At 43.0% G+C, this 13,280-nt stretch overlaps 1 protein-coding gene across 8 annotated transcripts in view; it reads left to right on the forward strand.

Annotated features, from left to right (window-relative positions):
• The window catches only part of zdhhc1 (zinc finger DHHC-type containing 1), a 134,073-nt gene that overhangs the window by 85,032 nt on the left and 35,761 nt on the right, over positions 1 to 13,280 (forward strand). For all 8 annotated transcript variants that reach the window (XM_038806819.1, XM_038806824.1, XM_038806822.1 and 5 more), the window contains 3 exons: positions 2,517 to 2,641; positions 5,503 to 5,658; positions 11,248 to 11,360. In XM_038806819.1, the coding sequence (XP_038662747.1) occupies positions 2,517 to 2,641; positions 5,503 to 5,658; positions 11,248 to 11,360 (394 nt within the window). The remainder of the gene's footprint in view (positions 1 to 2,516; positions 2,642 to 5,502; positions 5,659 to 11,247; positions 11,361 to 13,280) is intronic.

The raw sequence follows: 13,280 nt of genomic DNA on the forward strand, positions 1-13,280 counted from the left end.
TCCCATTTTGGTCAAAGAGGCGGGCCAGAGACATGCAGTGTCTTTCACTGATCTTGAGGTCCATACACCTGGTGTAAAATATTTTAAATGCCTTTAACTGAATATTTCAATACATTTTTTGACATCAAGTTCAATGTATTTGATTTGCAGCCAACCCATTTTTCTCCAGTTACTGTTGCAGTTTAGCCTAGTACCTTAATTATTCAACCCCATTTCCTGCTCTGGATGCTTTGAATCAGGCTAAATATCTGCTCTGAAACTGTAGTATGGTTCAGTTGTTTTGTTCAGCATCTTTACCATTATGCCATAGAGCACTGTAGAACCATCTGTTATTCCTCGATAACTTGGGGATATTAGTGGAAAAAAGTTTTTAATTAAAAATATACTGCAAATGATTTATCTTTTCCAAAATCACTTTTATAGGCATATGGCACTCTATGCATCTATTTCCACTACCCGATGCTCTTTCATTTAATAGAGTGCTGAATGTATACAGCTCACCAAGGAGGTCTGCTGACTGAAATTTCATACTGTGACTATGGCTGTAAAATAGTTTGCACCGAATAGCAAATTGAAGGCTTATCCTTACAATAATTGAATTGTGCGATGATAGTCATTTAAATTTAATTTTTGAAAACACCCAGTTTCTATTTTCAAAGCTACCAAGGGCATTCAGTATTTAAACCAGGACCGACAGAAATAAGACAGAAACCTTTTGAGGTGAAGACTAGGATCAAGCAGGGATGTATCATCGTTTCCACCTTTTTCTCCATCTTCATTGCCACCATCCTTCGCCTTGTCGAGAGCAAGCTGCCCAGTGGAGTGGACATCATCTACAGGATGGTTGAATAGCCTTTCAACGTCAACCAGTTGTAATCCAAGAAGAAACTGACACTGACATCGCTCGTGGAACTTCAGTATGTGGATGACTGCCATCTCCACTCTCTCTCAGAAGAGAATCTCTAAGCCATGCTTGACAACTTCGTGGAAGCATGCCAAAGAATCAGTCCCAGCCTCAACCTAGAACAAGGGTGGGCAAACTTTTCCGTGCAAGGGCCACATTCAGAAATTCACAATTTTAAAGGGCCGCATAGTATATTAAGTAAAATAATTACTTCACCTGGTTATGATTCTGGGCGCCTCATGTAGAACATAGAACATAGAACAGTACAGCACAGAACGGGCCCTTCGGCCCTCGATGTTGTGCCGAGCAATGATCACCCTACTCAAGTCAACGTATCCACCCTATACCAATAAGTAACCCAACAGCCGCCCCCCTTCAACCCCCTCCCCCCCCCATTAACCTTATTAAAAAAAAACATTTTTTTGTTAAAAAGATTTTTTTTTAAATAATTTTTTTTTTTTTTAAATGACTTGGTGGGCCGCATAAAGACCTTTGGCGGGCCGTAGTTTGCCCACCCCTGACCTAGAAGAATCGAGCCCTTCACCACCATCTCCGGGGCAAGATCCGGTATCTCCTTCCCTCAAGATCAATGGAGAAACGTAGAACATTTCCCATACCTGGGGGCGACCTCTCCTCAGGCTGACATCAATGCAGAGCTCCAACATCGTACCCAATCCCTGAGCGCCTCCTTCGGAGGCCTAAGGACAAGAGTGTTTTACAAGCGCAAAATCTGTGGTGACACCAAGATCCTCGTGGACAAGGTGGTCGTCCTCTCACCTCTTCTATACAGCTCAGAAACGTGGACTATGTACAGCTGCCACCTCAAGAAGCTGGAGAGGTACCATCAATGATATCTGAGACGGATTCTCTGCATCAGCTGGGAGGACAGGTAACATCTTTGAAGGAGCCAAGAGCACCGGTATCAAGGCCATGATCATCCAAAACCAACTCCACTGGGCCACCCATGTACTTAGGATGTCCGGAGCCCCGATCGCCAAAGCAAATCTTTGCCCAGGAAGGCGTCCAAGTAAGAACAGGACTAAAGAAGCGCTTCAAAGATACCCTGAAGGCTTACTTCAAGAAATGCATCATAGACATCAACACCTGGGAGACCTATTTGAGAGGAGTTTCCTAATTTAAGGGACACAATTCTCTGAGGACACCCGATGGCAAGGGGAGGGCCGGAGAAGGAGCCTGAGAAAGGAATGCCAGCGGTCTAGAGTTCAAGGACCGATCCCACCTCCCAAGTGTGCGGTTGAAGATGCGGCTTGAGGATTGGGCTCCTCAACCATGCAAGAACCGATGACCAGTGACATGTCGTTTCTTAGTGGATAATCATACCCATTAGTGCATGATCACCGAAGAAGGTTCTGAAATATATGGAAGTAAAATTTAATGTTTCTCAGTCTTTGCTAAAAAGTTATCCTTTATACAATACAGTATGTTTGCCCATTTAGTTCATTCTTTATCTTTGACATCAGAACACTATTATCAACGTGTTTTGGTGAGAAGTGGAGATATTGCAATCTTATTGTAAATTAATTAGCATTATGTGGTTCCATGTATTTCATATTGTACAGTATTATGTTTAATCTGTTGCTTTCTCATCTAGGCATTTCCTGAACTGTGTTATCTCTGCTGTCCTTGGCATTCTGGTGATTGTCTGCATTGCATCCTTTGTGTTTATTGAGTACTTTATTGATGCAAATATGCTTCGCACCAACCAGAAATTTGAAAGTAAGTTTCAGTATGTCCACATAATGTGTGACTGCTCTCTGTGCAAGCATGTTATTTTGATGCCTATTTTAATTGCATGTAAACGGAGTCTGAACAACATGAGATATTTAAATAGTTTGGTTCTATGTTAAATATTTTTCTCTCTTTTCTGTCCTTTTCTCACTTCCTTACTCGGGTCACTAAATAATAATTGAGTGGGAGCAATAGCAAATTTTATTTTTCCCCCCTCGCCCTTGAACCGTGTGTTAAACCTCTGACGGCCAAACCTCTGACAGCCAGTTGGCGAAGGAGGAGACCAGAAGTCAATCTTTACACTGTTTTAGATTTATTTACAAAGTGAGACATTAAGAATGTATGGCCCCAAACTCCACAATTCACCACGAGTGTCAATAGGTTTCTGTGCGCAAGTAACTATCCAAAGAGTGCCCTCCCATCTTATACATTTAATCTTAATTTATACAATTAACACCCTGAGACCAATTATAAACTCACTGCAGCTCCACTGAGTGATACGAGCTAAATGGTTCTTTGCTACATAATTTCTTGTAGAACCATCAGGGTTTTTACTAATACTATGGGATGTCATGAAGCAAGATATTTTTGGAATATCTGTGCCTATTATGTACTTATTTTTGAAATGTCACACAATTTAGAAAAGTAGCCCCAAAGGATTGCATTTTTAAATTGCAACTGTCACTATGCATTTATCTGAGGAAAAGTAGATGTTTATTCATTTGTGGTTTCATAAACATTCTGAGGACGTTTATTTTTTGAACAGATATGAGTATAACGCCACTTTTTGCTCATCAGTCACAGATTATTTCTTTACAATCAGAGACTTTTTTGTGAGTCTTGATGGGTCTGCTCATGAGATCTCTCCCAATTTTGTTTTGAATTCTCACATCTTGCATGGAAGACAAGTACCATTGGTTGGAACACAGTGCAAGATTTTCAGATTTGAAGGTGAAATGAAATGAAATGAAAATTGCTTATTGTCACGAGTAGGCTTCAATGAAGTTACTGTGAAAAGCCCCTAGTCGCCACATTCCGGCGCCTGTCCGGGGAGGCTGGTACGGGAATAAAACCCTCTAAATAAAATCTCTAAATTCTGAATTCTTAATTTCTAACGCTAGGGTCCTCAGTTGTGCCTGACCTAGCAAGATACGAATAACTTGTGTTTATGAATCAAGTAGCATTTATAAGCAAGATTATATACCAAAAAACAATGAAAACAACATGGAAGTCTCTCATCCCACAAGTTCCGAGCATTCCTGGAATTCCTGGGCAGCACGGTAGCATGGTGGTTAGCATAAATGCTTCACAGCTCCAGGGTCCCAGGTTCGATTCCCGGCTGGGTCACTGTCTGTGAGGAGTCTGCACGTCCTCCCCGTGTGTGCGTGGGTTTCCTCCGGGTGCTCTGGTTTCCTCCCACAGTCCAAAGATGTGCGGGTTAGGTGGATTGGCCAGGCTAAATTGCCCTTAGTGTCCTAAAAAATAAGGTTAATGGAGGTTGTTGGGTTACGGGTCTTGGGTGGATATGTGGGCTTGAGTAGGGTGATCATTGCTCGGCACAACATCGAGGGCCGAAGGCCTGTTCTGTGCTGTACTGTTCTATGTTTCTATGGAGCGATACCAGCACAGTCAGTGGCTTCCTCTTCTTCTGTCAGACTTTATGCTCATGTTGAAAATCACTTCTGTTTAAGAAGATCATTATGTATATTGTATTTTTCTTTAGGATGAAACTTGTCATTGTATGTACATGCAATCTTCATTTCAAATTACTTAATTCAATTTGCATTGAAGTTATGTGGAAATATTTCCTGCATTAAATTTCCATTCCCAGATGATCTGATTTTTTTAAAACAGAAGTTGGCTTTGACTTAACAGTAGCAAGCTGTGTTTGTGTGTGTCCTTTGCCTTTGTTTATATGATCATTAATGTGAGCTAATGCGCCTCCATGTGCATAGATGTGAAAATATTATATGACCAAATCTTTCATTGTTAACCCAATCGGATACATTTTAGCTATAAAGCTCAAAAATCTGCTTTTGTCTTGGGGTAAACTTCCAAGAAACATTTTTGCATTCTGTACATGCAACCTTCTAGTTGTCCAAGTAAAAGGCTTAAATCAATTTAACTTATTCCTTATTGTGCATGTTATAACCCCAGCGGAGGTCACAGGACAGGAACCATCAGATTTCCCATGCCCTCCAGGAGATACAAACTTCCATGGTGATGGGGCGGGGTTTCCCCTTAACAGGAGTAACTCCTCTGGTATAAAAATCCCGATCTGGGTGCAGGTCGTGGAAAGAGACCTTCCGGGGAGTGATGGTGTTCGACTGTAACTAGTAATTATCCTCTTGTGCTTTTCTAAACTACCGTCCATGCATAGCTGCTTACCTCGGATCTAATGTACATTTCCGAATAACTCCATTGATTTTGATTATCAAAATCGCTTTGATGGAGATGGACTCTATTATCCCATTAGAAATTAGAAAATAATGGTGTCTTCAAAATTGTAACAGAAATGAAAGCAGCAGTAGGTATCAAAATTTTGAAGTACAATAGAACTAAACACAACATTGGTATATCCACCAAGACCCAAGACCAGGAATAGGACCACAAATTGCAAAAGAAACGTTGACATATATGAGAGGCAACATGTGCTTAAGGCTTTGTCCTGCACAAATTGTGGTGGATAATCAGAAATACTGATAATTGGAGTGCATTAAGTGGAGGTTTAGCTGTCCTGAAACTTGCAAATAGACCCTAAACCATGGGGAAGCATGAAAGTTTGGAGAGAACTACGTGGAATTTATTTTCAATTAATAAAGCATTTTATACCTTTTATATTTTAACAGCTATAAATGATACAGATATCTGGCTTGCATTTCTTCCCCATGTCCCTGTTCGTACTACTGCTACTGTCATTCTTATTGTGACTGTAGTGACTGTTCTACTAGGTCTGATTTCAGTGTCACTTTTGGGTCAACTTCTGTGCTTCCACGTCTACCTCAGTAAGTAATATACAAGACTGTACTTATTTTATCAATAGGATTCTTACTGCATTGTTAAAACAATTCAGCTTTCCTTTTAAGCTTTAAATTAGATGTTAAATGTTTTTTGTGTAGTTGGTAAACGTTTGTTTTGAACATTAGGCGTGGTAAAGTTTCAGTGCCATACAGTTGCGCAAATCTGTTAATTAGCTCCTCAGTTTCACAGACTAGAGAAAATAATTTGAGGTTTAGAATGTTGAATCTGAAGCTTTCGCCACAGGGAGGCAGGATAATACTACTTTACCATAAGAGTGTTAGGAATTTGTCCAACACCATCACAAGAACTAATGTTAATGTATGAACTGTATTGTGTTAGCAAACAGTAATTTGATTCCTACCATTTCTGTGCTATTTCAAGGGAACTGGGTATTGCAGACTTCAAAATTGCATGGTGTTCTGAATGAGATTTCCTCATATTGTCTCTATATGCTAATAGGGAAGAAGGAGAAAATGGTGTCACTTTGGCATATTTGCTCTATGGATTTGGTATTGTAACAATTATGTTCCTGAGCTAGAAATCTGAACTAATAATCCAGATATGTGAATTCAAATCTATGCATGGCAGTTGAATTGGAAAGAGGATTTCAAATATGTAGAAGTGTAAAACTAGTTTGCAATTTATTTTTTTTTAAACAATATATTTTTTTTAGTTTTTCCAATTAAGGGGCAGTTTAGCCTGGCCAATCCACCTACCCTGCACATCAGACACAGGGAAAATGTGCAAACTCCACATGGACAGTGATCCGGGTCCTCGGTGCTGTGGGGCAGCAGTGCCAAACACTGTGCTGCCCAGCAAATGATTTTTAAGAAATAAATCCTGCTGTCCTTATATCGGTTTTACTTTGTTCCTCCAGTCCTACACCGATGTGCTTGACTCTTTGCTTCCCTCAGTTTGTCAAAACTTTCGACCTTGTGAGCCATGCACTCATTCTGAGATTGCTCTTTTTTTAAGTAAAAGAGCATTTATTAATCAAACAAGAAGATAACCACCGACCAATTTTTAAAAATTCATTCATGGTATGCAGGCATTGCTGGTTAGGCCAGCATTCATTGCCCATCCCTAATTGCCCTGGTGAAGGTGGTGGTGAGCTGCCTTCTTGGACTGTTGTAGTCCATATGGTGCAAGTACACAAACAGTTCTGTGAAAGGAGGGAGTTCCAGGATTTTGACCTAGCGAAGGAACAGCGATATATTTCCAAGTCCGGATAGTGATTAGCTTGGAGGGGAACCTGCAGGTGGTGGTGTTCCCATGTTTCTGCTGCCCTTGTCATTCTAAACGGTAGCAGTTGTGGGCACTGTAACCACACAAACGGAAATGCAAATAGAGGCAACATAAAACTAAATCAATTCTGGGGGAATTGGGAAATACCCTCCATCGTGTTGTGTGGCATGACCACCGTGCTAAATGGGATAGACTTTGATCAGATCTAGCAACTCAAGACTGGGCAGCCATCAGCAGCAGCAGAATTGTATTCAACCACAATCTACAACCTCATGGCCCGGCATATCGCCCACTCCACCATTACCACAAAGCCAGGAGATCAACCCTGGTTCAATGAAGAATGCAGGAGAGCATGCCAGGAGCAACATCAGGCATACCGAAAAATGAGGTGTCGACCTGGTGAAGCTACAACATAGGACTACTTGTGTGCCAAACAGCATAAGCAACAAGTAATAGACAGAGCTGAGCGATTCCACAACAAACTCATCAGATCTAAGCTCTGCAGTCCTGCCACATCCAGCCGTGAGTAGTGATGGACAATTAAACAGCTCACTGGAGTAGGAGGCTCCACAAATATCCCCAACCTCAATGATGGAGGAGCCCAGCACATATGTGCAAAAGACAAGACTGAGGCATTCGCAATAATCTTCACCCAGAAGTGCCAAGTGAATGATCCATCCTGGTCTCCTCCGAGAGGTCACCAGCATCACAAATGTCAGTTTTCAGCCAATACGATTCACTCCACATGATATCAAGAAACGATTGAAGGCACTGGATACTGCAAAGGCTATGGGAGCTGACCATATCCCAGCAATAGTACTGAAAACTTGTGCTTCAGAACTTGCCGCACCCTTAGCAAAGCTGTTCCAGTACAGCTACAACACTGGCATCTACCTAGCAATGTGGAAGGTTCCCAGGTGTGTCATGTACACAAGAAACAGGACAAATCCAACCCAGTCAATTACCACCCTATCAGTCTACTCTCCATCATCGGCAAAGTGATGAAAGGCGGCATCAACAGTGCAATCAAGTGGCACTTACTAAGAAATAACCTGCTCACGGATGCTAAGTTTGGGTTCCTACAAGGTCACTCGGCTCCTGATCTCATTACAGCCTTTGTTAAAAATGGACAAAAGAGCTGAATGCCAGAGGTGAGGTGGGAGTGACTGCCCTTGACATCAAGGCAGCATTTGACTGAGTATGGCATCAAGGAGCCAAACTGGAGTCAATGGGAGTCAGGGGGGAAACTCTCTGCTGGTTGGATTCATACCTGGCACAAAGGAAGATGTGGAGATGCCGGTGTTGGACTGGGGTGAGCACAGTAAGAAGTCTTACAACACCAGGTTAAAGTCCAACAGGTTTGTTTCAAACACGAGCTTTCGGAGCGCAGCTCCTTCCTCAGGTGAATGGAGAGGTATGTTCCAGAAACATTTATACAGACAAAGTCAGAGATGCTGGACAATGTTTGGAAAGCGAGCATTTGCAGGTAATCAAATCATTACAGATCCAGGGAGATGGATAATCACAGGTTAAAGAGGTGTGAACTGTCTCAAGCCAGAACAGTTGGTAGGATTTTGCAAGTCCAGGCCAGATGGTGGGGGGTGGATGTAATGCGACATGAATCCAAGATCCCTGTTGAGGCCGCACTCATGCGTGCGGAACTTAGCTATAGGTTTTTGCTCGGCAATTCTGCGTTGTCGCGTGTCCTGAAGACCGCCTTGGAGAACGCTTACCCGGAGGTCAGAGGCTGAATGCCCTTGACTGCTGAAGTGTTCCCCGACTGGAAGGGAACATTCCTGCCTGGTGATTGTCGCACGATGCCTGTTCATTCGTTGCCGCAGTGTCTGCATGGTCTCGCCCCGAACATCACCCAAGTACAACGCAACGCCATCCGCGCTCTCAAAACCAACCTCAACATCGTCATCAAACCAGCAGACAAAGGAGGGGCCACCGTCATACTGAATAGAACGGACTACTGCAAAGAAGTATACCGACAACTCAACAACCAGGAACACTACAGACAGTTACCTGCAGATCCAACCAAGGAACACATCCGCCAACTCAACAGACTGATCAGGACCTTGGAGCCAGACCTTCAGAGCACCTTACGTGCTCTCATCCCACGTAATCCCCGCATTGGAGCTCTCTACTGCCTCCCGAAAATACACAAGGCCAACACACCAGGCCGTCCTATCGTTTCAGGCAATGGGACCCTATGTGAGAACAGGATCTGCTCAGACGAGGAGGAGCATAACAGACATCTACAGAGGCTGAAAGATGCTCTCGTACGAACGGGATATGGCGCTCGACTCATCGATCGACAGTTCCAACGCGCCACAGCAAAAAACTGCACCGACCTCCTCAGAAGACAAACACGGGACACCACTGACAGAGTACCCTTCGTCGTCCAGTACTTTCCTGGGGCGGAGAAACTACGACATCTTCATGCACAAGTTCAACACATCATCAATGAAGATGAACATCTTGCCAAGGTCATCCCCACACCCCCACTACTGGCCTTCAAACAACCGAACAACCTCAAACAAACAATTGTTTGCAGCAAATTACCCAGCCTTCAGAACAGCGACCACGACATCTCACAACCCTGCCAGGGCAATCTCTGCAAGACATGCCAGATCATCGACTTGGATACCACCATTACACGTGGTAACACCACCCACCAGGTACGCGGCACATACTCGTGCGACTCGACCAATGTAGTCTACCTCTTACGCTGCAGGAAAGGATGTCCCGAAGCGTGGTACATTGGCGAGACCATGCAGACATTGCGACAACGAATAAACGGGCATCGTGCGACAATCACCAGGCAGGAATGTTCCCTTCCAGTCGGGGAACACTTCAGCAGTCAAGGGCATTCAGCCTCTGATCTCTGGGTAAGCGTTCTCCAAGGCGGTCTTCAGGACACGCGACAACGCAGAATTGCCGAGCAAAAACTTATAGCTAAGTTCCGCACGCATGAGTGCGGCCTCAACAGGGATCTTGGATTCATGTCGCATTACATCCACCCCCCACCATCTGGCCTGGACTTGCAAAATCCTACCAACTGTTCTGGCTTGGGACAATTCACACCTCTTTAACCTGTGATTATCCCTCTCCCTGGATCTGTAATGATTTGATTACCTGCAAATGCTCGCATTCCAAGCATTGTCCAGCATCTCTGACTTTGTCTATATAAATGTTTCTGGAACATGCCTCTCCATTCACCTGAGGAAGGAGCTGCGATCCGAAAGCTTGTGTTTGAAACAAACCTGTAGAACTTTAACCTGGTGTTGTAAGACTTCTTACAAAGGAAGATGGTTGTGATGGCTGGAGGTCAATCATCTCAACTCCAGGACATCACTGCAGGAGTTCCTCAGGGTAGTGTCCTAGGCCCAACCATCTTCAGCTACTTCATCAATGACCTCCCTTCCATCATAAGGTCAGAAGTGGGGATGTTTGCAGATGACTGCACGATGTTCAGCACCATTCATGACTCCTCAGACAATGAAGCAGTCCATGTCCAAACCTGGGTTCAATTCTGACGGGTGACTGCCCGCGTAGCGTTCACACTTCCTCCCCGTGTCTGCGTGGATTTTCTGCGGGTGCTCTAATTTCCTCCCGCAGTCCAAAGATGTGCAGGTTAGGTGCACTTATGGGGATAGGGAGTGGGCTAGGTAGGATGCTCTTTCAGAAGGTCAGTGCAGACTCGATGGGACGAATGACCTCCTTCTGCACTGCAGAAATTCGATTCTAGGCTTTGGATGTACCCACTACTTTAGAATGTCAATTTGTAAGTTTAATTTTTAAATTGGCAAATTGTTCTTCCCTGTAAAGCACACTCTTATATGGATTTCTATCCCACAAAAGTTTAAATGATTTTTATCATCAGCAATATTATATGAATATGCTGATTGCAATATTTTAATTATGTGCTGGTGAGGAAGTCTGGCTTCCTTGCAGTGTCGGAATTGAACCCAGGTCCCTGGCGCTGTGAAGCAGCAGTGCTATCCACCGTGCCACCTCTTGAAACATCACCTAGGAGCAAAACGAGCATTAGCATTTACTGAGACAAACTTTCAAAACTCTGTGTCTAACGGTGGGTCTTAAAGGGAAGATTTTTATTTTATTCTTTTGGAAAAGTATCAAGGGTTTTCAGCACATTTTATTAACATGAATATATTTTTCAGTTGACAGTCATGTGTATCTCATTTATATATTTCCAAATCCATTACTAATATCACAAGTGAATTTTGGAACATGTTTCACCTTTCTAAATGATGTGTTTGTCAAGTGTAATGATTGTGCAAATGTCCTTTTTCTTCTGACAGTGTGGAACCGGCTAAGTACTTATGAATATATTGTACGCCAGCGTCACCGGCGAGGGTCCAATGTCTCGCCCAAGTATCCAAAGGCACGGGAATCTCCATTAAAATCCAATCAGGTAGAAAGGTTCAAGTTTTAATGTGATTTGTGGAAATTAGAATTCTAGACACTGTTTAGTACTCTTGCACTTGTTGCCATAAATGTTAACTTCCCAGGGCCAAAATGTTTGAAATATTCGTGGTGGACTAATGGTGCTTTTTTCAACATTCTTTGAGGTAAGGGGGGGGTATAGCTCTTGCTATAATATAGTGTAGGTGATGACAACAACTGAAGGAAATAATTCTTGCACTTTTTCAACTAGCAACAGTGCTGGGTGAGATTCCCTGGCCTCCCCACGGTGTGTTTGTCGGTGGTGGGACGTAGGTCGCCATTGGCCGGCAGCTAATCTTCTGGTCCCGTCACTATCAATGAAATTTCCCATTGAATCCACCACACACTGCCGAGGAAGCCCTGGTGCGCGGGGGGGTGGGGGGGGGGGGGGGGGGGGGGGGGGGGGTGGGGGGGGGGGGGGGGGGGGGTGCCATCAACCGGGATTGGAAATCCTGCCGGTGGAAGATCTCGTCCTCTACAATTTGCCATTCTGCAATGGGTTGCTAGGTTGTAAAAATATATCTGAGGAGGCTGTGGAAGAGCCAATCATGGAAATCACTTCAAATGAAACATTTAATACAAAATGAAAGTTAATGCCTATATAAAACAAAATTAACTAAAAGTACAAATGGCGCAATAGAATCATCATAGCAAAGAAGGAGGTTATTCAGCCCATCTTGTCCATGCTGACTCTTTGCAAGAACAAGTTGGTGAGTCCCACTTCCCAGTCTTTTCCCCATAGTCTTGCAATTTTTTTTCTTCAGGTAATTATCCTCTCCCTTCTGAAAGCTGCAACTGAATCTGCCTTCACCACACATTCAGGCAGTGCTGGATTCTACTCACTCGCTGTGTGTTTTGAAGAAAAGTTTTTCCTCATGTTGCCTTTGATTTATTTTTTGATAGTATCTTTAAACAGCTCCCTTTGGTTCTTGACCCTTCTGTGAATGGCAGCAGTTTCTCCTCATCTTCTCTGTCCAGACCCTTCATGATTTTAAATACATTTATCTCCTTTCAATCTTCTCTTTAAGGAAAATAGTCCCAGCTTCACCAATCCAGCCACATTACTAAAATCTCTCATCCCAGAGCTCTTCTTGTAAATCTTTTCTTCACTCTCTCCAGTATCTTTGCATCCTAAGTATGGTGCCAAAAATTATACACAGTACTCCAGTTGATGCCAAACCAATAGTTTGCAAAGATTCACCATAATTCCCTTGCTTTTGTACTCTTATGCTTCAATTTATAAAGCATTTCTCTTATTAACCATTTTCTCAACCTACCCTGCCATCTTAGCAATTTATGCAGATATACCTCCAGGACCCTCTACTCCTACATCAACCCCCTTTAGAACTCTATACTTTATTTTATAGTCCCTGTACTCCTACCCTTTCCTTTGTCTTACCAAATAATATGGCACCAAGAATAGTGAAAGAAGCAAGAAAGAACTTGCATTATATAGCACAATTCACAACCATAGGGTATCCCAAAGTGCCATACAGCCAACAATGTATATTGAAGTGTAGTCACTGGTCTGGTATAGGAAATGTATCCACAGAAAGGCGCCAATAGAATGAAATAAGAACCAGATAATCTGATTTAATTATGCTGTTTTGGGGGCTAAATATTGTCGATGACACCAGGGAGAACTGTTATCTTCCAGATGCCATTTGATTAAGGATAATACTGGAGCCATTCTATACATTAATGTAAAACTATGGGGTGAAACATTACAAAGATAATACCTTCCGACTTGACCACGCCACAGTTTGAATAAGTGTCTATATATGTGCTTAAGTGAAACCCGAGTTAATGCCAAGTCTGGATGGCTAGTTTTTGGTTTAGCATGATGTGTGTCATGGTATCCCTTGGGTATCTACACAGTAACATCTCT

This window comes from Scyliorhinus canicula, chromosome 9, assembly GCF_902713615.1.
Source record: "Scyliorhinus canicula chromosome 9, sScyCan1.1, whole genome shotgun sequence".
Lineage (NCBI taxonomy): Eukaryota > Metazoa > Chordata > Chondrichthyes > Carcharhiniformes > Scyliorhinidae > Scyliorhinus > Scyliorhinus canicula.